The 25776-nt window shown below is 48.3% G+C and overlaps 1 protein-coding gene across 1 annotated transcript in view; it reads right to left on the reverse strand.

Annotated features, from left to right (window-relative positions):
- Positions 1-1330: 1330 nt before the first annotated feature.
- Positions 1331-25776, reverse strand: part of LOC102846841 (chromosome unknown open reading frame, human C1orf198) — a 44397-nt gene continuing 19951 nt past the window's right edge. Inside the window, exons 2-4 of the mRNA XM_006894550.1 lie at positions 18031-18081; positions 6404-6889; positions 1331-1387 (exon numbers count right to left, since the gene is read on the reverse strand). Coding sequence (XP_006894612.1) covers positions 1331-1387; positions 6404-6889; positions 18031-18081 — 594 coding nt within the window. The remainder of the gene's footprint in view (positions 1388-6403; positions 6890-18030; positions 18082-25776) is intronic.

Below are 25776 nucleotides of genomic sequence, written 5' to 3' on the forward strand. Positions count from 1 at the left end.
TTAAAAAATACACACTTTGGTATTAAAACCAACCACTCACTGGCAAGAGCTCAAAGGAATTAAGGCTTCAGGTGAGGGCACGGTGCGAAGAGGCGTGTGAGCTGTGCTGTGCTGGGCCCAGGGACCTGCCAGCACTGTCTGCACACGTGCAGCTCAGGAGTACACCCAGAACACAGCAGGGCCCCCTGGAGGGCCATGACCCCCACTGTTCAGAGCACAGCATGACCCAGCCCACTTGGCAGTCCTGGCTCCCCAGCCGTGGCAGAGATCATGGGAGCAGCAAGAAAAACAGTGTGGACAAAGTCCAACTCTAAGGACTGACACTACCAAGGTCTCCAAGGATAAGCTGCTGGGCAAGGCAGATACCCGCTTTTGCAGTGGTCAGGGAGAGAAGGATCCACCATGGAGCAGGGTGGTCAGTCCTCGGGGTGAAGGACACCCTTCACCTGCCAGTCTTACACCAGAAGGCTGGAACCCACTCACCAGGAGCCAGCCTTCTGTCCAGCAACAATGGCCATCACACCTCTTCCGTAGGCGCCCTGTATGGGAACAATCTGCAGGCCACAGAAGTAACCAAGAACTTTCAATAGGAAATTGGTATAAAATGAGAAAAGTGGTCACTAAATCTAGATACAAAATAATGAAAAGTTAATACAAAAATTTCAACATGCAACTTTTCCAAAAACAACTATCAACAGTTTCAATGGGTATTAGCGCCGGTTAAAGACGAGGTCTACCATGTCAACTATCTGGATCCAAGAGCCGGCGTGGGGTGGCACGTGGCACACAGTGTGAGAAAGTAGCTTCAGCATGAGGATCCTGGACAGCTGGGTGGGCGGAGCATCTGGAAGAGCTTCCCCGTGGCCAAGCCTTCCAGGGACTTGCCAGGATGCCAGCCAATGTCATGACGGCCAAGAATATTGTCATTAGTCACTTGTCCATTAAAGGGGTAACACAAGGAGACGGAGACCATGTTTGCAATTCTTGTGACATGGCTGAGAAAATTCTTCGAGGAAGGCGGAGCTGAGAAAAGACGTTTTCTTTACAACAATGACCGAGTTCTTAAGTCTTAAAAAATTCCAAATGTTAAGCTGCTTTTATTAAATCATCAAAAATGGCATAATATATCTGGTCTTACCCAAAAAAAGGGGGAAATCTGGGTAGGACGGTATTTAACAATTCCCCAACGGTTAAGAAAAAAAGAGTATAGCAATCAGAGAAACGCTCAAGACCAGGCTTGCGCTTCTAGCCTCCTCCACTGCATCACCCTGGAAAACATTTGGGGGGGGGGGGTCTCGGTTTCATTTTTATTACTTCTGTCTAGCTCATTTTACCAGTTGTCCAGAAAGTCAAATCCCGTCTTCAAAATGACATTGCTGAAGCTGGCCTGCAGAGGGGAGAGAAATACAGGTAAAGAGGGACTGTCATCTAAAAACAGCACATCATTGAAAATGACCCAAATGAAGGAGCCTGAGGCTGCCGTGAACACTCCCTGAACTCAACGGACCCAAGGGGTCAGAGCAGAAAATCACATAAACCCACGGCACAACCAGCATCCAGCACCTCCCCAGGCAAGGCTATGCAAAGACAGCTTTCCTATTTGTGAATGAAAAAGAAAGATTAGAAGTGGAGATTAGAAAGGGATGGTGGAGAATAAACAGGTAAGATGCAATGAGGATTTGATGAGGTGGGGAAATAAAAGTAATAAATCAGTACCATGTATAGAAACTATTTGTATAAAACAAAATGTATATGAACAAAACAATGTATATGAGTGATAGTCAAAAGTGAACAATGGCATAAATAATCAATTTATTTTGTTGTTGTTGTTATGTGCCGTTGAGTCATTTGCGACTCATAGTGACCCTATGCACAACAGCCCTAAACCCTGCTCTATCCTGCGCCAACCGCACTGCCTCTGACACACCCATCCCGATTACCCCAGTCACCGAATCAATCCATCTCATGGAGGGTCTTCCCCTCCTGCGCTGTCCCTCCACCCTCCCAAGCATGATGTCCCTCTCCAAGGACCCGTCCCTCCTGGCAACATGTCCAAAGTATGTCAGGCGAAGCCCCAGAATCCTTGCCTCCAAGGAGTAGCTTGGTTTAATCCTCTCCAAGATGAATTTGTTTGTTTTTCTGGCAGTCCATGGTACATTCAGTACTCTTCTCCAGCACCACAGCTCAAAGGCATCCACTCTCCTTCTGTCCTCCCTAGTCATTGTCCAACTCTCTGATGCATAACAAGCGATTGCAAAGACCAAGGCCTGTATCAGGCACACCTTAGTCTCCAGAGAGACACCGTTGCTCCTGAGTACTTTAGAGAGGTCCCTAACAGCAGACTTTCCCATCGTGATACACTTTTTGATTTCCTGACTGCTGGTGCCAAGATGGGCCACTTAAACATCAGCCTCCACAAGCCTGAGACCAGCAGAACAAGACAGTGGCTGGTGGCCAGGGAATCGCGTAGGACAGAGCTCAATACCAATCAAAGGCCAGCATCACTGGTCCCAGAGGGGCTGGTGGGACCCCCAAGACGATGGCCCTTAGTGTCCTGTTCATCTTGAACAAGGCTCGCTCCTGTGGCTCAACTTCCATCCAAGCAACAGGCAGACATCTAAGGTGACCAGCAGCACCGGGGAGGCACTCACTCCTGAATAAGGTCACAAGAGCAGCTTCTGCCCAAGCATACATGAAGGGACAGGACAGAAGGACTGAAGGCGGTGACGATGGCAGGGAGGGGTGGGTAGAGTGCAATGACATTGTGAGTACTGAGAGGTTTGAAGACCAAACGTGCATGAATGCTTGAACTGAAAATCAAAAATCAATTTGCTTTGCAAACTTTCACTCAAATCACAAGAAAAAATAATTTTTAAAAGTATTCCTTTCAGATTATGCCAAAAGAATCTCAAGTTCTTTTTCTTTAAAGTAGGATTCTTGGAGTTTGGGACAACCTATATAAATGAGATTTGATTTCAAGAGACTGAGCAAGGATTTTACACTAAGCTCCTAACCAAGCGGTTAGAACCTACCAGCTTTTCAAAGGAGAATGTGGCAGGACGTTCTCTCACACAGATTCCATTTCAGAAATACGCCAGGGCCATTTGACCCTATCTCACAGAGATGCTAGGAATCAGAACTCATGCAATGGCAGGAAATTTGTTTGTTTAGTTGTGGACCAGATTTGTAGACATTACCACAGGCTCAACAGCTTGGTTAAGACTTAAGATACCTATGAACAATTCCGTCCTGGAGGAACTGCAACCAAGGTGCTCCTCAGAGAAAAGGATAGTGACATTCTATTTCACGAACTTTGAACATATTGTCAGGAAGGCCCAATCCTTGAAAAAAGACATTGTGTGGGGAGAAGTGGAGGGTCAAAGAAAATGCATCTTCAACAAGACGCTGAAGGGAGTGGAACGAAGGGTGGAGATGGTGAAGAAGGGGCAAGATCTGTGATCTACATGGTCACCATGAGTTCTAGTCCACTTAACAACACTCATCTACCACAGCAGGTCTCTGTCTCATGGGTGATGTTCCTCCCAAGCAAGGAAACCAGGCCTGCATCTTTCCTGGGCCTGAATCTCCCCCAGGCCTGCCATCATTTCTGCATGAGAGAACCGCCACTGAGGTAGAAGAAGGGCATGGGCTTGGGAACTTAGCCCTGAAGCTGGATACAGAGTGCACGGAGTCATGAAAGTCTAGTGGTGCCCACACACCAGCCTCTCTTTCTCCTGGTTACTAAAGACTTTGGCATTTCACTGTGCCGCACGTTCAACAAGCTGTTCTTTAAAGGAATTGTGTGTGCTCTCGCCTACTCTCCCTCCCCATCCCTCCTCATGGCCTGTCTGAATGCTTCCTTCACTGGAAGGCTGGGCCCCAGTGTTGGGAGAGAGGACATCTGGCACAGTGTTCAAGGGAGCTGGGAGATAGAACAGAGGGCCAGCAGAGATGCAGGGAAGGACAGCAACAAGCTGGTGCTTCAGATGGTGGACAGGACAGATATATGAGGGACAGACAAGGGGCAGGAGCACACTAAAGGACAGGTGTACAGTGGGAAGAGGGACAAACAGCAGGATCTGTGAAGGACTAGAAAGAGCTGAGACCCTGAGCCCAGGCCTTTAGGCTCCAGCATGAGAAGGTGTGTTTATCCTGATAACACAGTCATGCAGGGCTGTGTAACTGAACCACTTGGCAGTGAGGAGACTCTCCAACCACACTGGCCAGGCCCCCGCCACGAAGCTCCTGCTGCCATCCAGTCCTGTGTCAGAACCTCACCTGCACCCCTCTGACCCTACACAAATTCCACTGTGGACTGGAATGGTGCCCATCATACCCGCTGGGGCGACTGAGTCAGCATGGCCAAGCCATCACTGGTCCACACCTCATGTCTGGCCACCTCACCCCTGCTTCACACCAGGTTCGACCTCCAAGCAGCATCCTGACTCCAATGGTGGGGCCATCCAATAGTGATGGCCGACATCACTGCTATCCTCTCTACACACACTGCACAGTGGTATGGGAAGGAAAGCAGTGCAGTGTGGGGACAGGAACTAGAGTGTCGTGTGGGGACGGGGACAGCAGTGCAGTGTGAGGACAGGGACAGTAGGGCATTGTGGGGACAGGGACAGCAGTGCAGTGTGGTTACGGGAACGGCAGTGCAGTGTGAGGAGAGTAGACAGCAGTGCAGTGTGAGGAGAGTGGACAGTAGGGCATTGTGGGGACAGGGACAGCAGTGCAGTGTGGGGACTGGGACAGCAGTGCAGTGTGAGGACGGGGACAGCAGTGCAGTGTGAGGACGGGGACAGCAGTGCAGTGTGAGGATGGGGACAGCAGTGCAGTGTGGGAACGGGGAGAGCAGTGCAGTGTGAGGACGGGGACAGCAGTGCAGTGTGAGGACGGGGACAGCAGTGCAGTGTAGGGACCGTAGTACAGTGCGGGGACAGGGACAACAGTGCAGTGTGAGGACAGGGACAGTAGGGCATTGTGGGGACAGGGACAGCAGTGCAGTGTGGGGACGGACAGCAGTGCAGTGTAGGAACAGAGACAGAAGTGCAGTGTCGGGAGAGTGGAAAGCAGTGCAGTGTGAGGACAGGAACAGGAGTGCTGTGTGGGTCTGGGTTCTGAGCTGCTCTGTGGTGGTCACTGTACAGGTGAGTGGGCTCTGCGGTCACCTGCAGGTCCCTCTAGTGCAGGACAGCCTATTACTGCTCCGAGATGGTGCTCGTTCACAGCACTGCTGTTTAGTACACAATGCCGCATCTAACAAAGGCCCTCTAATACACTCTGACTGACCCACAGTGTGCGCATGTGTACGGGTGACACTGACAAATGCTGTTGAGTCAGCTTTGACTCACAGTGGCCCTGTGGACAACAGATCTGAACTTTGTCCTGTCCTGCTATACTCACCCTTGGGCTGAGCCCACGTTACAGTTGCTGTCAATCTATCTACTGAGGGTCGTCCTTTCTAGGAGCTGTTGGTGATTGCCACAAAGAAGTCCCAAAGAAGCCCTTCACATGGTTCCCACACAGTCTTTTCCAGGCATCCGGAATCTGAACCTGATCCTATCCTGTACTGTCGTCACCATCTCTCACCCAGCAACCTCCCAGATGCCTCCATCCCTCCAACTCTGCCGTCCACCCAATGGAAAGACTCACTCCTGCCTGGGACAAGCCATCCTACCTGCTTCCTCCACATTACATCAGGACATGGTAGCTCAGGATGCTACTGACCCTTCCAAAACAAAGCCTCAGTGTATCACAAGCCCTACAGTGGGTCACTCAGCCTCCTACTGATTGCTGTCCACACACCCTCTTTGTGTCCTTGTGGTCAAAACAGTCAGCATGAGAACAGCTCTACCCAGAAAGGCACCCTGAGGAGCGAGTGGGAGAGAGGAGGACCCCAAGCACTCTGAGGAGGGAACAGAGTGAGAGGAGGACACTAGGCACCCTGAGGAGGACAGGGAGAAAGGAGGACATCAAGTACCCAGAGGAAAGGATGGGGAGAGAGGAGGACATCAGGTACACCCGGAGGAGGGGATGGGGAGAGGGGAGGACATCAGCTATATTGAGGAGAGGATGGGGAGAGAGGAGGACATCAGGTACCTTGAGGAGAGGACAGGGAGAGAGGAGGACATCAGGTACCTTGAAGAAGGGATAGGGAGAGAGGAGGACATCAGGTACCTTGAGGAGGGGATAGGGAGAGAGGAGGACATCAGCTATCTTGAGGAGGGGATAGGAAGAGAGGAGAACATCAGGTACCTTGAGGAGAGGACGGAGAGAGAGGAGGACATCAGCTATCTTGAGGAGAGGACGAGGAGAGAGGAGGACATCAGGTATCTTGAGGAAGGGATGGGGAGAGAGGAGAATCCCAGGTCAGGCGAGCTTCCCACACTGCACCTACTTGCACAGCTGAGGGTTCAGAAAACAGAGCGTCTCCTGTGTCCTCCTGGGTGGCATCTGGAACGGGCGGCTTCATAACAGGCTCGGCAGGGCCAGCCTCCCTTGGTGGGCTGGTGGACAGCTGGCGCTGGGTGGGCAGAGGTCTCTCAGGTTCTGCCCCGATGCCAGGAAGGTCACGCGGCTCCTGCCAGGGGCCAGCAATCCACTCGGCCTGGGCCTCCCTGTCCCTTAGGGCAGGTTCCTGGCGGTGGCTGACTGGTATGACCTTCTCCCCTTTCTCCATGGACTTGATCTGGCTGGGGGTCAGTGACTGGAACTCAGCCTCGGGCCCCTCGCCCCGGGACCGCTCAGCATTGATCTTCCAAAAGGCAGCCTCCTCTCCCATCACGTCTGCGCCAGGGGTCTTGTTGCCCTGAGAGGACTTGGCCTGCGAGGTGGCACCTGGGTCTTGGACCGACAAGGAGGAGATGCTGAACTCCATCTGACTCTGTCCGCAGGGGCACCGAGGGAAAGAGACAAGATCAGTCCTTACTGTTAGCCCTCTCGGCCCATGGCCCAAGTACAGATCTGAGGCCACCCCTGTGGCCTGAATCTATCTGTGCGTTAGGTGAGTGAACCAGCAACCACTGATATGCACTGACACTTAGCCATCCTGCTCCTTCCCTGCCCCCACGCTCCAGGCCACCAGCAGCCGGGACCCCACGAGCCACAGCAGTTCTCCACCCACCAGGCACAGCAGCCTCCTGTCAATGCCAGCACCCTCCTAAGAGGGTGGAGCAGGAAGGTTGCCCACTTCCTCCAGCTGCCGTCCACTGTCCTCTCCTTCACCAAGGGTCAGAGCACTGTGTGCATCTTTCAGTGGCTGATGCTCCAGAAGCAGGTAGCCAAGCCTTTACTCAGAGGTGCCTCAGGGCAGACTCTCTCAGCAGACAATCATTTACACCCCTAGAGCCTCCTGCTGTGTTAAAGGCAGAATGAAACTTGAACCCTACTTCACTGGACCTGTGGCCTGGCCCACAGTCATGCCCTGCAGAAAGGTTCCTAGGAATAAACAAAGAAGCGCTCATAGCAGGTCTGTGAAGACCTCTAAGGCTCGGACTCCTCCTCACCCTCTCCTGCTTGGGCCTGCTGACCCCAGATGCCCCGAGGGCACCAAATACTCCACCTGCTCTGGTCCTGCCAATGGGACACAGATGGGAGATGCACCATGGCAGGTGGACCGCCTGGATGGCACCCAAGTGCATACCAAATGCTGAGGCTGACGGGACACAGCTGGTCTACAACTGCCCCAAGAGATGTAGCAGAAGCAGCAATGAGCGATGTCTATCGCTCTTTTGAAAACAGGCATCAAGAGTCTCCCTCTTCCTCAATGTCTCATCATTATCCCCATTTCATCAATTTTGCTACTTAAAAATTTTAGAACATTACAGAATGTCTGAGAAAAAAGAAGAGAAGTTACTCAGAACCCTTCTCTCCCCTTAAGTCACTGGTCATTTTTGTACTTTTGTGTGAAATGAGTCCATGCATATTTTAAGAGGTTATATTCTTCCATTATGTATATGATCATGGAAATACTTAGTCATTTAATCTTAGACACCATCCACACGAAGGCATCATCTTTACAACCATTACTTTTAGTGGCTGCAAAATAAGATCATCAATGGCTGCAAAACACATCATTCCACCATCAATTTGAACTTTCTTTTGCTCTCAGTCAATTTAGCACTGCTATTAAGAGAAAGACTAAGTCTTTGAAGACTAAAGTGCACCTGATTCAGATCATGGTCTTCTCAATCACCTGCTATGCACCAGAGAGCTGGACCGTGAATAAGGATGACAGGAGAAGAACTGATGTCAATGAGCTGTGGAGCTGGAGAAGAGTGTTGACTATCCCATGGACTGCCAAGAAACCAAACAGATATGTCCTGGAAAGGATGCAGCCAGAGTGCTCCGTGGAGGCAAGGAGATGAAGCTTCGTCTTTCATATTTTGCACATGTAGGTAGGTGAGACTATTCCTTGGATAGGGACATCATGCTTGGAAAAAGGAAGGGCCAGCAAAGGAAAAGACTCTCAATGAGATGGGTTGACACTGTGACTTCAGCAATGGGCTCTAGTGTCTCAGGGATGAGGAGGATGGCAGGATTCAGGTTGGCTATTCATAGGGTTACTATGAGTCCTACTCAACTGGACAGCACCTAACAACAGAAAGAGAAGAAGGCCCCTAACAGAATGGATTGACACCATGAAAGCAGCAATGGGCTCGAGAATGCAGGAGAACATGAAAACGGCAGGACTGGGGCAGGGTTCAGACCTGTTGTTTCAAAGGGTCACTATGAGTCCCAGTTGCTTTCAGTGTACCTAACACCACCACACTCTGTTAAAATTCAGGTTGTGGCAAACACCTTCATTATTAGACAGCCCTCCGCTATTTGGAATTTATTTCTTCAGAGAGGTTTCCAGAATTGATATTTTGAAATCAAAACAGAACATGTTTAAGCCTTTCTGTCTTGTCTAAGCCCTTCTGGGAGCACCCGATCAGATTTCCTTTCAAGGGGTTGTCCCAATCCTCATGCCACCAGCTGTCCTTCAGAGCAGCGTCTTGCATCACTATAGCCATGCACTGAAGAAAGCATGTTCATTTAAGAGTGCAAACTTGAGAGATGAAAACATGGCTCTTTCTTTTCTGAAGAAATGGCCCATTCAGCTAAATCTTTGAAATCAACATAAAAACAGAAAACATGACATTTTACAATACTTGTGTAATAGTGGAAAACTAATTTCTGACTGTAAATAATTCCTGCAATGGTTTAAAGTAGCACTTGGCAAGGCCTTAGGTAAGAAAGGATCTTGTTTGTGGGTAATAGATGGAATAATAGGTGTGTGTCAGAGTGAGACTGGCCCAGGAATGGACAGGTTCAGAGCTACTGTATAATGAGTCTCTATGAGTCAGGGGCGACTCGGTAGCATGTAACAACAATAACAATTCCCCAGTTAAAACATGTAGTGTTCCCTTGTTCTATTCACACAATAGCCTCCTAGTCTATGTTTTGCATGAGTATAATTAAGTGCTCTGGGATTCCCAATTTTCTCAATATCAGCCACAACTTGTCATGATCCACACAGTCAAATGCCTTTACATAGTCAATAAAGCACTCAGGATCATCTGACATCAGCAATGATATCCTTGGTGCCGTGGCCTCTTCTAAATCCTGTTTGAACTTCTGGCAGTTCCATATATGATATATGATATGTTCAATAATTTCCACGTTCTGTTGGATCACATTTCTTGGGATCAGGAACAAATATGGACCTCTGAAATCTCTTGGCCAGACAGCCATCCTCCAAATTTCCTGGCATGGACTGGTGAGTGCATCTAGGACTATATCTATTAATTTAAACAAGTCGATTGGTATCCTATCAATTCCTGGGGACTTATTTTTTCCATTGCTTTCAATGCAGCTTCCACTTCCTCCTTCATTACCACTGAATCCTGCACATATGGTGGCTGTTGTGGTGTACCATTAAGGTGGCAGTGACCTATAGCTGACCCTCCAACAAGTTTTCAGAGGCAGTTAATAGCACAGGAGGAAACCTTTGAGTGAGGATGACCATCCTTCTCCCACAGAGAAGATTATGGATTCGAACCACGTGCCTTTGGGTTTAGGTTTACAGGGCAGCTTCTTGCCACTAGGGCACCAGAGCTCCCTGAACATACAGTACTTCCTGAAATTTTTCCATGTCAGTTCGTTTTAGTGCAGTGATTCTGCATATTCCCTCCATCTTCTTTTGATGCTTTCTGGGTCATTCAATAAACTGCCCATAACATCTTCAATATTGTGACTCGAGGCTTAAATTTTTCAGTTTCCTCAGCTTGAGAAATGCAGACTGAGTTCTTCCCTTTCTATTCTCCAATTCCAGCTCTCTGCACATTCGATTATAATATTTTGCTTGTCTTCTTAAACTGCCCTTTGAAATCTGTTCAGCTCTTTTATTTCTGCATGCTTTCCCTTTGTTTTGTCTTCTCAACACTTTAGTGCGATTTCTAGAGTCCCTTCTGATATGCAGTTAAGTTTTTTCTTTCTCCTCTGTCTTTGTAATGACTTCTTGCTTTCTTCATTGATGATATCATTGATATTATCCCACAGTTCCTAAGGTCTTTGATCATTGGTGTGTAATGCTTCAAAGCAATTCTTAAGACGATCTTAAAATTCAGATGGAATAGATTCACGATTACATTTTTATTCTCATGGACTTATTTTCATTTTCTTCGGCCTCAGTTTAAACTTGCCTCAATTGGATCATGAGTAATTGATGGCCTGACCCACAATCTGCCCCTGGCCTGGTTTTGACTGCCAATATTGAGCTTCTCCAACGATTCCTTTCACAAATGTAGTCAATCTGACTCCTATGCAGCCCATCAGGTGGGTTTCATACATAAAGTCATTATTTGTGTCTTTTAAAAAATATATTTGCAATTAATAAATCACTGAAAATACAAAATTTGACCATTCCATTTATAGCCTCATTTCTATCACAAAGCACATATTTTCCAACTACTATTCCTTCTTCTCTGTTTCCAACTTTTGTAGTCTAGTCACTGATTATCATTACTGCATGTTGACTGCATGTTTGGTCAACTTCAGATTGCAACATTTGGTAAAAATTTTCAATTTCTTCCACTTTGGTTCTAGATGTAGAAGTATATTATGTGAATAACAGTCATATTAATGGGCCTTTCTTGTATGTGTATAGATAAAATCTTATCACTCTCAACTCTGTATTTCAGGATAAAACTTGAAATTGACTTTTTAACTATGAATGTACCACCATTCTTCTTCTGTTTTTTAGCCTCAGCATAGTATGTGCTTGGTACCAGTACTCAGGAAATCAGAAGGCATACTACCACTGAGGAAGTCTGTAATCAGAGACCTTTGCAAATTACTGAGACATAATGATGTCAGTTTGAGGACTAAGGTGTGCCTGATTCAGGCCATGGTCTTTCTGATCACTTGTTATGCATTTGAGAGCTAGGCAGTGAATAGGATGACAGAAGGAAATTGATGCCTTTGAGCTGTGGTGTTGGAGAAGAGCACTGGACATCCCATGGACGGCCAAAATAAAAAAACAAATATATGTCTTGGAGAAAGTATAGCCAGAATGCTCTTTGGAGGCAAAAGTGAAATGGCTTCATCTCACTTCAGGCATGTTGCTAGGTAAGGTTATTTCTTGCAAAGGGACATCATGCTTGTAAAAATGGAGCATTGGCAAAAGAGAAGAAGACCCTCAACCAAATGGACTGACACAGTGACTGATGCAACGGGCTCAGGTGTTTCAGAAATTGTGAGGATGGCACAGGATAGGACAGGGTTCAGATCTATTGTTAATATGGTCGCTATGAGTCATAATCAACTCGACAGCATCCAACAACAATCTCCTAGTTAGGGTGGCCTACTATGTAAGGAGCTACACTGTCAGACCAAAAACAGTTGGTTCAAATCCACCAGCTGCTTCTTGGGAGAAAGAAGGACAATCTCCTCCAATGTGATTTATAGTGTCTGAAAATCTGCTGGTGGGTCAAGTTGGAGTTGGTTCTGAGTCAATGGCACAGAGTAATAATAAGTCTCCAATCAACAGATTCTAACTCAAGTCCTGACAAGGTTCGACCTAGTCCCGGCCCAGACAGCTGGACGATAGCGCATACAGTGTGAGAATCCTCATTCACTGTCCGAGTTCCCTCTGGATCGGTCCCCACATCCTTTACCACAGGAAAGGCAGATTTGGAAGACTCAGATCCCTGTCTCTCATATGCTTGCACATAAATAAAACTTCTGCTTCTTCTCCACCTCCTGTCTCCAAGACTGATTATTTTGAAGGCAGGTGGCAGAACCGTTCCTTCTATAACATCATTACCAAAACCCATGCTCTTTTTAGGAGTCTCCAACGATTGTGGGGGCCAAGCATGGAAACACTGCTCTTCCAGTCAAACTGGGGTGCTGCTCACAGCTGGCAGTCTAAGACAAAGCACCCTCTCCACGTCACAAGCTGAAATCATGGCACAAGCTGCCTGGAAACTCAATGTTCCGTGAAATCAAACCCAAAGAAAGAGGCCTAGCTTTGCCAGTTGCCATAGTTACAAACAGCCAGAGTTCCTGTGTGTAGTCTGTGTACCAAGCCCTTGATCACCATCTGCAGGCTCGGATGAGGAGGGAGAATTGGTGAGAGGAAGTGGGATGTCCTGGGTCACATGTCCATCAGGATATCTGAAGGAGGAAATGCCATCTAGGGCCTGACCCCAAACCTGACAGCCAATGGCCTTGGCTGGGTGTAAAGTCATACTGGTCCTTGCTGGGCCCATGAATCAGGGACCAGCAGAGGTGACGCCAATATAAATGGCTGCAGGTTCTTGTACATGATTGCTTTGACAATCTTACTGATGTAATGGATTAAAGGACACCGTGCACAGGAGGTAGTCTCAGCTCCCTACAAACTCTACAAGAGAGCACAGAGGCTGTGGGCAGAGATGATGGCTCCCCAACCAAGCAAGAAGAGGCCTGACTTCAGTCAGAAAAGCACTGTTAAGGGAGGCTCTCGGGAATGGGCACATGATCACATGATCACACTCCAAGCTCGCTGTGGGGTCAGTGTTTCTCTCTGCTTTGAAGGCTCTAGAAGGCAGGCCGAATGTGATGGCTACATAGAAGGCAGCTGAGCAGGGATGCTGGCTCCAAGAGTAGCCTCAGGTGGTCACAGCATCACAAACAGAAGGAGAGACTGTGCCCACCTTTCCTCAGTAACAGTGTCCTGCTTAGAAGAGCTAAGAGAGGCAGCCACTTGCCCTGTGGCTCAGGGCAGATATGAGAAAAACAAGAGCAAGTGCAAACACATATTCCCCATGCCACCTTGTGGACAACCAGCTTTTAATTCTGCATATAAAATATGCCTACAGTCTCTTTCTTAAAAACCCCAATAATCCTTTCTGATCACCACATCCTGTGCTGGTTCCTGTCCTTACCTCACAGGAGAGGGGTGGATTGGGGTCTCTAAATAACTGCGGCAAGGGAGCAGGGAGGAGGAAGGAGGTGGGACCCTCCCTTGTCCTGCCTCAGTGCAATCTCATTCCCCTCCAAGAACTCCAACAAGGTCCATGACTACACCCCAGGCCTGCAGCCTACCTGAGCCCCTGCCCTGCAGAACTGGCTGTGATGACGGGATATAGTAACCACAGTGTTCCTGTCCTGTGGGGCACTTTGTGATGACACTGACCACAGAAACAGAGTGCTCCCTGCCCTTCAGAGCTGGCTGTGATGACAGGACACAGGGACAACACAGCAGCTTCTTCATGCCCCTTTATTTTCCACATGCCTTTTCAAAATGACTTACTCTTTCTCCTCTTCCTTCCCCAGCAGGGAAGCACCCCTAACTTGCTTTCCCTCTGAACGTGTGGGCTATATCCAACATCAGGAGCTTCTCACAGAGCCTCAGTTCTACACAGAACCCTTCCAGGATACTTAAAAGGGTCCTTGCCTGTCCCAAACTAGAGACACTTTCTAAACTGCTCTTCTCAGCAAATGACAAATCCACCCTCTGATACCTGAACCCTGGGGTCTTCCCTTCTTCCTCATCCTGTCAATCATCAAACCTTGGCAACTCTTCCTTGTCAATAGATGAAGATGTTCACCCATCCCTGCTAGGCCCACCCACTCTTCTGTCCCCTGTCACTGGCTCCACTAGCCTCTCGGCCTCCCTCTGGCCATCCCACAGAGAGCACCTAGAGAGACTTTTTTACCACTTAGATCGGCTCTCAGTTCCCTGCTTGGAACAGTCCCCAAAATGACAGCCATGCTCCCCCTTCTTAAACTATTAGATGTAAATTGAAAAGACTGTCTTAAGAGACTCACACAAGGCAATAAACACTGTCCTTGCCTCCATCCCCTCTGGCTATCTGTCCCTTCCACCTGCCCCTCTGCCTATTCCCTCCTCTGTCCTCTCTGTCTCCTTCATCTATCCCCTCCATCTGTACTTCTTCTGCTCTATCCTGTCCTCTCTGCTGCTTTTCTACCTGTCTCCTCTTCTATCTCCTCTACCTGTCTCCTCCTCTATCTTCTCTACCTGCCTCTCCTCTACCTGTCCCCTCCTCTGTCCCCTTTGTTTCTCCTTTTCTCTGTCCCCTCTGCTTGTCCCCAGCTCTGTCCTCTCTGCTTGTCCCTTCCTCTGTCCCCTCCTTTTGTCCCCTATGCCTATCCCCTTCTCATGTCCCCTGTGCCTATCTCTTACTCTGTCCTCTCCACAAGACAGCAGCACTCTGGCAGTACTCTGGCTCAAGGGAGCGCAGCCACAGGAGAGAGGGTATAATCAGCAAACAACAGGACTCCATGTGCGTTTTCCTTCTCAGCAGAGTCCCTGTCCTGGGTGTGGTGTGTGAGCTGGGACCCTCTGTCCTGGAAAGGCAGGACAATCAGTGCCAAGCAAGTGCCCATCAGAGGGCCCAGCAAGAAAGAGGGACAAAGAAAGTGGATCTTCCACATCACATCTGGGTACAAGTAGGAGTTAGGAGGGGATTCAGCCTGGGGGTCTGACACAGGATTTGCAATGGGCACTGAGGGGATAAAGGAGCCATGCTCCCCTCTCTGAGTCCCCAGGGAGCCAACGGATCCTTGGGAAGATCTGTCTGCAAGGGCCCAGTCTAGCCAGGTCAAGACATAGGCGCCAGCCATGCCATGTGGGGAACTGGGTCTCTGCTGGCCACATCTGCTCTAAAAACAGAATGGTCATGGCTGAACCCAAGTCTATTTCTGTGACCTCGTCACTGGAGAGGAATGTGTGACATTTCAGCAAAGCGGGGGTGCAAGCAGCCAACACTAACTGTTTGGCTTGGCAGCCTCCGGCACATCTGAATTGTTGAAACAAAGGCTGCAGAAACCGGGTCGGGAAATAGTTTACTGGAGCAAATCCTAACAAATTTCACAAACCATTTATCATCTCTTCTCCCTGCCTCAACTCACAAAGACGGTAAAAGAGGTGAAGGCAGAGGACCTACGGAAATGTAGCCCTGGTCAGACATGAGGACGTGGCAGGGTGTGACAGGGCCTGCAGAGCCAGGGTCTTGATGTGCCCAAAACGGCCTTAGGGGAGCTGCAAAGACACAGGTCTGAGTGACCCCAAGTCTGGAGGCTCCCTGCAGATGGACTCACAGGCCAGACTGATCCCATCTACAATGACCCCAACCTGATAAGTGTTCACAGAGCTGCCTACCTGGGACAACCAAGCATCTGAGCCCACCCACACGATTCAAATCCACCAGCTGCTCCAAGGGAGAAAGGTAATCTCCTTCCGTGTAATTCACTGCCCCTGAAAATCCACTGCAAGTCAGCTGTGCCTCAGCTCTGACCAGATGGTACACAACAGTGAAGGGAGTGGGAGGGACACCCTGTTCTGCTCCCTGAGACATTATTCAGCCTGCCTGACCTGAAGAGCCCACACCAAAAGTGAAAACACGCCATGACCCCACTGTGATCAGTGTCCCACACAGTAATCCCACTGCAGCTTGTGAAATGAGCACGTTCTCCTGGGACAGGGCCGAGGACTGAGAATGCCAAGCCACAGACTACAGGAAGAGGCTAAAAGGGCAGCGTTCACTGGCTTGATTGCAGTACGCCTCCCAGGAGCTCTGCTGTGGTGCGTTATGTGCTGTACTACCAAGCAAAGGGTCAGCAGTTCAAATCTAAATGCTCCTCAGGACAAAGAGGAGACCTTCTCTTTTGATCAAGATCGACAGCCTCTGACAATGACAGAGTGTTGCTACTGAGTGGTAATCAGATGGGGTCTCTTCTGGATTTTTGTTTTGTTTTCAGAAGTGGTCCAGCCAGTCTTTGTGAATAGCCCCACCAGCACAAACAGACACGATGGACAGTGCTGGCTCCACTCAGAGTCAAAAGACCACGTGGCAGGGCCTCTCTCAGCAGCTGACCTCGGGGGCTGGCCTGCCCTGGTCCCAGAAAGCCATTTGCGGCAAGTTAATAATAGATGTAATGTCCCATCCTGGAAACAGATGACTCGGAAACACTTAACAGGGTAAATTCTTAAGAGATCAGATATTCTCGTGGGTCGCTTAATGAGCTTATACCTGGAGGCAGATTTAATGGTTCTGAGTCCTCAGTGTCCTCATGGCCAGGATATCACTAAGCACCAGGCCCAGCAGAGTGCCAGGCGGGCAGCTTTCCGGCCCCTGCACACCAGGCACAGGGTGGCCACCAACATGCCTGCCAGTGCCCCTCACAGCCCGCAGTCCGGGGAGACACCCAGGGGGGCCAGGGCCTGCTGATACCATGGCCATCAGACACGGATTCCAGCCAGATTCAGGAGGCCTGGAGGTGCCAGCTCACTTTCCACCCCACCTCCCACCCCAGGGATGCTGCTCCCGGGAAACCTCCCTTGCCCACCATCCACATCAATCTGCAATGGCAATAAAAACAAGGATGCAGATGTCTGCATCTTTATTTCTAGGACATTTAGGATCCATAGTAGATGCTACACGGAAGGCAGTGAATTAAAGCCATGTCCACCCCCAACCAGCCGAGGACAAACTCCCTGTCCCGAGGCCAGCTCGTCTGCTGGGTGTGTCCATCCTTCTAAGTGCTGGCTGTGCTGCCCTTCTAAGCCCTTGGGAACTAGCTCCCTCCTCCCTGCACCACATCCCCTCCATCCTCCCCACCCCAGAGTCTCACCAGGATAACATCCTGCCCTCCCTACTGGTGCGGGAAGGGACACAGGCATGAAAACCCCAGAGGGCTGGACCCCAAAGGGTGAAGCCATGACCCAGCTCCTGGTCTTAGGAGCACATCCCAGGCACACAACCACTTCTGTTCCCCAACTCCCACACTCACTCCAACTTTCAGAAATGCCTGGCCCTATCTTTCTCTTCTCTCGGCGACATGTGCCTACCTGTGGTCTTCTACCAGGACAACCTTTGGTAGAAATAAACCTACATCTACCAAGCCAGATACTCTTAACAACTCTATAAACGTAATGTTGTTGCTGCTGTTGTTGTTTTGTGCCACTGAGTCAGAACCAAATCACAACTGAGCCCCCAGTGGTTTCCAGAAGTTGTAAAGCACCCGGGAGGAAGGAGACTGCCCATTTTTCTCTGAAGGAGCAGCTGGTGGATTTGAAACCATGTGGCTTTGAATTGGCTGTACAACTCCTTACTCACGAGCCCACCAGAGTCAGGGATAATAAAAGAATGACCCGGAGAAGGGAGCTAGATGACTCAGTCAGCTAATGTCACTAGACAGTAATCGGCAGCCCTCACAAAGCTTGTCTTTGGAGCCACCAGGATGCTGAATGCTGGAGGGGCAGAGTGATGCTAGGAAGGTCCAGGGAGGCTGTCCCCCATTCCCTGATCATGGGCACCTCCGAGCCAGCCGAGCACTCCCTCCTGCTCGACACACTAATACAGAGCCACACAAAGCACTGTCCTAACTCCCAGCTGTCCTCTCCTGTCTCGTCCACAGCAGCATGTGAATGCCTCCCGGGGGCTGCCTCCTAAGTCCATCGATGAAGGAAGAAAAGTGCATAATCCCCAATTCTTTTTAAAAAGCATAAATAAATCTAAATTTAATCTGACTTACCCTTGTTTCCCAGGAGAAAGGGGCTGAGTGTTCATCTTGCCAAGTTATGTCCTGAAATAAAAAAGCAAGAATAAATCTGAAGCCCAAACCAGACATACCACATGCAAACACCCGCCTGAGGCCAAGAAGGACACAGAAACCAGGAGTGACCCTGACCCCAGCTTGGAAATGGTCATCTGGATGTCCTGAGTGGAATGCTCTGGCCTTCTCTACATGGCTTCACCTCCACTTCTCTGCAGAGGCTATAGGGCCATTTCGCATATCCCTTCGTCCACACGGGCCTACAACAGGCTCAGAGAGAGAGAGGAGCAAAAGGGGACAGGGCTTTACTCGTATGTGCAAATGGGTTCAAGTCTCAGCTCTACCCACCACTGGTTGTACAGCTCTCAGCTGTAAAAGAAGAGGATTACTTTTCTTGCAAGATTGTTGGGAAAATTCAGTGAGCCTGCCCAGCCCACTCCTGTGAAACCCAGGTCACCCAAGCTCATCTAAGTCCATCCAAGCCCATTCCAGCCTATCTCAGTCCATCTCATCCCAGCCCATCCAAGTCCATCCCAGCCTACTCCATTCCAGTCCACTCCAGCCCATCCTAGACCAGCTCACCCCAGTCCATGTCAGCCTACCCTAGTCCCTATGAGAACGTTATCCTGACAAATACCTCAGTCTCACTCAGCTATCTGGAGATCTCAATTTCTGAATTAAAAATTGGGACACATTATTTGATAAACTTAAAACACTGAAAAATATTTTTTACTGAAAAATATAAAAAGAATATAAGAATGCGAATATAAGTCCATGCAGCACCCCACCCCAGCCCCTCAGTTACTCATGTCTTTTTTTACCCAAAGTGTTCTCCACCCTGAGGTGGGTCAATGAGGTCTCTCTGACTTTAGGTTCCATCTGTGGATGGGTCATTTCCTTCATTTAGGAGCCCAGACCCACCCCAGCTCAGCCTTGGAGCCCCCAGGGAGCAGGAAACAGCAGGCCCAGACACAGGCCTTATGTTAGCTATCAGTCTTCCAGCCTTGTGGAGACCCTGCCAACTCCAATAAGGGATATGTTTCAGAGTCGTGACGCTGAAGGCCTTTCCCAAGAAAGAGGCAAGAGAAGGGTGGTGTTGAGAGGATGGGTGGTATTGTACTGTTGTTGTTAGGTGCCATAAAGTGAGACAAGTAGGACTCATAGTGACTCTTTGAACAACAGAACTGAACCCTGTCCTATTCTGAGCCATTCTCATCATCCCTGACATATTTGAGCCCATTGCCCCAGTCACTGTGTCAATCCATCTCATTAAGGGTCATGTTATCTTTACAGAGAATTTCTTCCAACTTTCCAAGCATGCTGTCCCTTTCCATGGAATGTTGTTGTTTGCCGTCAAGCTGGAACCAATCCATCGTTAACCCTCCAGACGGTTTTCAGAGGCAGTAACTGCAGTAATGGCAGAGGAGATTGCCCATCCTTCTCCTGTGGAGCATCTGGTAGATTTGAACTGTATGCCTTCAGGATTGTAATGCAGCTTCTTATCACTAGGCCACCAGAGCTTCCTGTTGTTGTTGTTATATGCCACCGAGTCAACATCGATTCATAGTGATCCTATGCACAACAGCTCTGAGTCCCACTCTATGCTGAGCCAATTTCACTGTCTCCAACACACCAACTCCCATTACTCCAGTCACTGAGTCAATCCATCTCCTCCAGGGTCTTCCTCTCTTGTGCTGTCCCTCCACTCTTCCATGCATAACGTCCCTCTCCAAGAACTGGTTCCTCCTTGCAATATGCCCAAAATATGTCAGATGAAGCTTCAAAATCCTTGCCTCCAGGAGCAGCATGGTTTCAGCCTCTCCAGGACAGTTCTGTTTGTTCTCTTAGCAGTCAATATGTCTTATTTATGTTCAATAGTTTCTCCAGCACCACAACTCAAAGGCATAGATTCTTATTCTATCATCCTTAGTCACTGTCCAGCAATCTGACGCATAGCAAGTAATTGTAAAGACCATGGACTGGACCATGCACACTTTAAGTCTCTAGACTGAATCATTGCTCTTAAGTACTCTGGAGAGGTCTCTGACAGCAGATTTTCCCAACGCAATTGGTCTTTTGATTTCTTGGCTGCGAGTGTCAAAAGTGTGACTGTGGAGTCAAACCAGCTGAAGTTATTAACGATCTCAATCTCTTCACTGATTATTATGATGTTGCCAATTGTCCCAGTGGTGAGAAATCTTTGTTTTCCTGATGTTGAGCTTTGATCCATATTGAAGGCTTCAGTCCTTGACATTCTGCAGCAAATGCCTCAGGTCCTTCTCAGTTTCAGTAAGCTAGGTTGTGTCATCTGCATAATGCAAGTTGATGGGTCTTCCTCCAGTCCAGATGCTATATTCCTCTTCATAGAGTCCAGCCTTCCAGAGGATCTGTTCCACATAAAGATTGAAAAGGTATGCAGATAGGATGCATCCTTAGCCTACACCTTTCCTGATCCTGAACCATTCAGTGTTCCCTTGTTCTTTTTTGACGACTGCCTCCTTGTTCAAGTATAGGTTTTTCATAAGCACAATCAAGTACTCTAGGATTCCCATTCTTCTCAAAGTCAGCCACAGTTTGTTGTGATCCACACAGTCAAATGCCATTGTATGTCAATGAAACACAGATATACATTCCTCTGGTATTCCCTGCTTTCAGCTAAGATCCATCTAACATTGGCTATAATGTCCCTAGTGCCATCACCCCCTTCCAATCCTTGCCTACACATCTGGCAGTTCCCTGTTGAACTGATGTTCCAGTAGTTTTTGGATAATTTTCAGCAAGATCTTGCTTGTATTTGATATTAATAATATTCAATAATTTACACATTCTGTAGGGTCACCTTTTTTTGGAATGGGAATAAATATGGATCTCTTCTAGTCAGTTGGCAAAGTAGTTTGCTCCAGATTTTTTTGCACAACCTGGTTGTTGCATCCAGAGCAGCATCTGTTTGTTGAAATATGTCAATTGGTATGCTGTCAATTATTGGGATCTTGTTTTTAGCTAATTCTTTTAGAGCAGCTTGAACTTCCTTCTTTATCACCATAGGCTCTTGCTCATATGTTGTTTCATGAAAAACAAGCCAAAAGTATAAGGAGTTGAAGCTTCACCATTCTTGCCTCTAAGGAACACACTGGTTGCACTTTTCCCCAAAATTTATCCGTTTGTTCTTTCAGTGATCAGTGGGATAGTCAGGACTCTTCTCCAGCACCATACATATACACATACAACTCAACTAATTGCTATAGAGTCAGAACTGACCCATAGTTGACCCTCCAGTGGGTTTTCAGAGGCTGTAGATCACACAGGAAGAGACTGCCCATCTTTCTCCCTCTGAGTAGCTCGTGGATTCCAACCACCTGCTTTTGGGTTAGGAGAGCAGCTCCTTACCCACTAGGCTGTCAGAGCTCCACACACATAAATATTATGTTCCATCAAGTCAGAACTAACCCACAGCTGACCGTCCTGTGGGTTTTCAGAGGCAGTAAATCACATGGGAGGAGCTTGCCCATCTTTCTCTCATACATGTGAATGTGTGTTGCTATTGTTGCTGGATGCCGCTGAGTCAAGTACAACTCATAGGGACCTTATGAACAATGGATCTGAACCCTGTCTTGTCCTGTGCCACCCTTCCATCCTCTTTATCTGTGACACACTTGAGCCCATGGCTGCCATCACTGCGTCAGTCCATCTCATCGAGGGTTTCCACTCTTGTGCTGTTCTTTCACCCTCCCAAGCATGATGTCCCTGTGTGTGTGTGCGTGTGTGTGTGTGTGTGTAAAGAAAAACTATTAATAGTGGTTGTGGTTGTTGTTGTTATGTGCCGTCAAGTCGTTCCCGACTCATAGCGACCCTATGCACAACAGCCCTAAACCCTGCTCTGTCCTGCGCCAACCGCACTGCCTCTGACACACCCATCCCGATTACCCCAGTCACCGAATCAATCCATCTCATAGAGGGTCTTCCCCTCCTGCGCTGTCCCTCCACCCTCCCAAGCATGATGTCCCTCTCCAAGGACCCGTCCCTCCTGGCAACATGTCCAAAATATGTCAGACGAAGCCCCAGAATCCTTGCCTCCAAGGAGTAGCTTGGTTTAATCCTCTCCAAGATGAATCTGTTTGTTTTCCTGGCAGTCCATGGTACATTCAGTACTCTTCTCCAGCACCACAGCTCAAAGGCATCAACTCTCCTTCTGTCCTCCCTAGTCATTGTCCAACTCTCTGATGCATAACAAGTGATTGCAAAGACCATGGCCTGCATCAGGTATTATTTATAAATACTAAGAATTGCAAAAGGCAGGATGTTAGAAATTAGGTTGAGCTTAAAATAATAACATTTTCATAAAAGAAGCAGAAACATCAATTACAGTCATGTTTGAGAAGCACATGCTGTGTGTAACTAATTACCACATTATAGTAAGCTTCTTCCCCTCATAAGGACATCATACTAATCTTCATGTGATATTGTGATTACAAACCTGATGTCCGAAGGGGTTTCTATCATTTCCTATCAGCCGTGGTTGTCAGACAAGACTTTTTAAAGTTGGAAGAGTACTGAAAATATCTCAAATTCCCTATTCTCAGACTCTCTAAGTTCCTCTTCTCAAAAACTCAAACTCACTGCAGTCCAGCCAGAGCCAACTCGCCACTGGCCCTGCAGCAGGTCTTCAGAGGCTTCAGATCACACAGGAGGAGAGTGCCCATCTTCCTCTCGTGGAGCAGCTGGTGGATTTGAACTGACTGCCTTTTGGTTAACAGTGTAACTCTTTTATCCACTAGGTTACCAGAGCGCTCTAAGAAACAATAAAATAAAACCAAGAAAGATTTTTTTTTCATCCCTCAGATGGGACAAAGGAGGCTAAAAGAGTGTCAAATACCATTTACTTTAAATTTGAGCCAAGGGAAGAGGCAAGAAGTCACATAATAAACCTGGCCCTTCCAGTCTGGTGGGCTGGTCCACTGGCCAGCTCTGAGGCCGACAGAAGGTGGGGTACCAGGGCTGTGTGGTAAGGGCAGGGCACCACATAACTCCCTGTCTGTAAGTACAACTGATGGTCTAAACTATAACTACACAACTCGTGTCACTTTAAAATCTGCAAAGATTAAAATAATAAGGCTTTTGGCTCTAAGCAGTAAAATGCATGAAAAGAGAGAGCTGAGAGCTGGGCGGGATGACCCAGTTTCCAGGGGCTGCACTCAAAATGAGCTGAAATTCCAGGGAGAGTCACGTCACCCTATCCCCCCACCGCCAGCATGGGCAAGTTAAGAGTCTCTGTTTGCTCTGGTGAATGACTGAGTCAAGGAGCAGATTCCACAGATGTCTGCAATTCTGGGCTCATAAAAAAAAATCATAAAATGCTTAACAAAAATAAACATGCCGAACAAAAAATGTGATTAAAGTTCTGATGTCAGCCACCAGCTGCGCACTCCAGCCCAAGAGAAATAGGACAGCACAAAGATGCTCACAGCAGCTGGAGGCAAAACTGCATCAGACTTGCAAAGTGGCCACATCCCCCCTCCCACCCAGCACACAGTGGTCTCTTTCTTGTGCTCTCCCTGAAGCCAGCAGGCTCCAGGACAGTGGCCAGGGCCAAGGCTGGTGGGTCCATCAGGAAGTTCTCTGTACGGCTGCAGTGAAGGCTGCCCCTCTGCCACCAAGGGATCATCTGCACCTCTATTCATTACACATCCAGAGTGTACACCACACGGCACACCAACAGGTGTCACCGCAGCTAAGAGTTGTTCTCAGCGTCAAATTCCACCCCTTAGGAGATAACCCTGCCAAAGACAGTGCTGTACTCAAACTGACAAACACAGGAAGGGGCTCCAGGTCACTTCTTCATCCCAAACAAAAAGTCAGAGTGGAGTCCATGGACAGCTACAGAAACACACAGACTATGAAATCAGGCAGAGAACAGTTAAACTCAGAACAATGCCCTGCTGATGAGTAGGGACCAGCCCAGAGCAGCCCCTCTGGAGGGTTTCCGAGGCTGTTTCTGAGGAGAGGACTCACCTTTCTCCAGTGGAGCAGCTGGTGGTTCTGAACTGTCTGAGACATATACACTTTGTGTTAGCTGCAAACTCCCTATGGACCAGGCCACCAAAGGAAGTAGTGTTTTAAATAAATAAATGAACTAGGACATATATTCTCTGCCTGAACACACACTGGCATGAAAGCTCAAGCATTTACTACTTCCACCCGCTGTGAAAGGAAACTGACAGCATGATGGTCAAGGGCTCTGCTGCAAGCTGAAAGGTTGGCAGTTCGAATTCACCTAGCAGATCCACAGAGAATGGCTAGGTGATTGGCCCCATGAAAACTACAGCCTAGAAAACTGCACAACAGCAGTTGTATTCCACCATATGCGTCACTCACTGGGAGTCGAAACCAACTGGATGACAGGCAACACCACGTGGTAAAGGACAGACGCAAGGTGGTAGAAGTAGAAATGGTGCAGTCACTGTACAAAACAGATAGGCTGCTGTTGTTCACTCATGTTGATGTTGTTGTGGTTGCTATGTGATGTCGAGTCACTTGTGACTCAGAGCAACCCTGTGTACAACAGCTCTGAAGTCTGTCCTGTCCTGAGCCAGTCCCACTGACTGACACACCAAGCCCCATTGCCCTAGTTACTGTTATTAATCCATCTCATCCAGTGTCTTCTTCGCCTGTGCTGTCCCTTCCGAGCATAATGTCCTTCTCTGAGGACGGTCCCTTCTGGACACATGCCCAAAGTATGTGAGAAGGAGCTTCAAAATCTTAGCCTCCAAGGAGAAATGTGGTTTCACCAGTCCAAGACAGACCTATTTGTTTTCTTGGCAGTCCATGGTATGTTCAAGACTCTTCTCCAGCATCACAACTCAAAGGCATCAGTTCTTCTGTCATCCTTAGTCATGTTCACCTCTCTGATGCATAGTAAGTAACTGAGAAAACCAAGGACTGGATCAAGTGCATCTTAGTCTCTAGCCTGACAACGTTGCTTCTCAGTATTCTGGAGAGGTCCCTGACAGATGTTCCCAATGCAATTCATCTTCTGACTTCTTGACTGCTAGTATCAAGAGTGCTGATTGTGGAGCCAAGCAAGCTGAAATTGTTAACAACCTCAATCTCTTCTCTATCTATCATGGTGCTGCCAACTGGCCTAGTGGTGAGAATCTTAGTCTTTTTTGATGTTGAGCTTCAATCCGTATTAAAGACTACAGTCCTTGAGCTTCAGCAGCAAGCACTTCAGGTCCTCAGCCCTACCCTTTACCATCTCTGACAAGCCCCAGCCCTGGCAGTTCTTCAGAAAGATCAACAGAGAATTATACAGCCCAGCCGCCCCACTCCTGACCTAAAAGCAGAAACTCAAACATACGCACATCCGTGTTCTCTGCAACACTATTCATGACAGCCAAAAAGGTGGAAACAACCTAAATGTCCATCAACAAATAAACACAAACACAGCATTTCTATACAGCAAAGTCTGACTCAGCCACAGAGACAAATATCATCCTGACACAGTTTTTTTTTTTGACAGTTTTTATGCTACATAAAAATTATGGATGAACTCTGAAAACATTATGCCTAAAGAAAGAAATCACTGGCGCTGGCTGAAAATCGCCTGTGACTTCATCCATAGCCACTGGTGAGAGTCAGCGCCCAGAGCCATCAGGGGCTTTAAGCTCGTTGCCCACTGCTGTGGTGTGGACAGCTGAAACCCAGGCCCCGACAGGAACCTGGGGGGGG

This window comes from Elephantulus edwardii, unplaced genomic scaffold, assembly GCF_000299155.1.
Source record: "Elephantulus edwardii isolate Elephantulus edwardi_28Jun2011 unplaced genomic scaffold, EleEdw1.0 scaffold00146, whole genome shotgun sequence".
In the NCBI taxonomy this organism is placed as follows: Eukaryota; Metazoa; Chordata; class Mammalia; order Macroscelidea; family Macroscelididae; genus Elephantulus; species Elephantulus edwardii.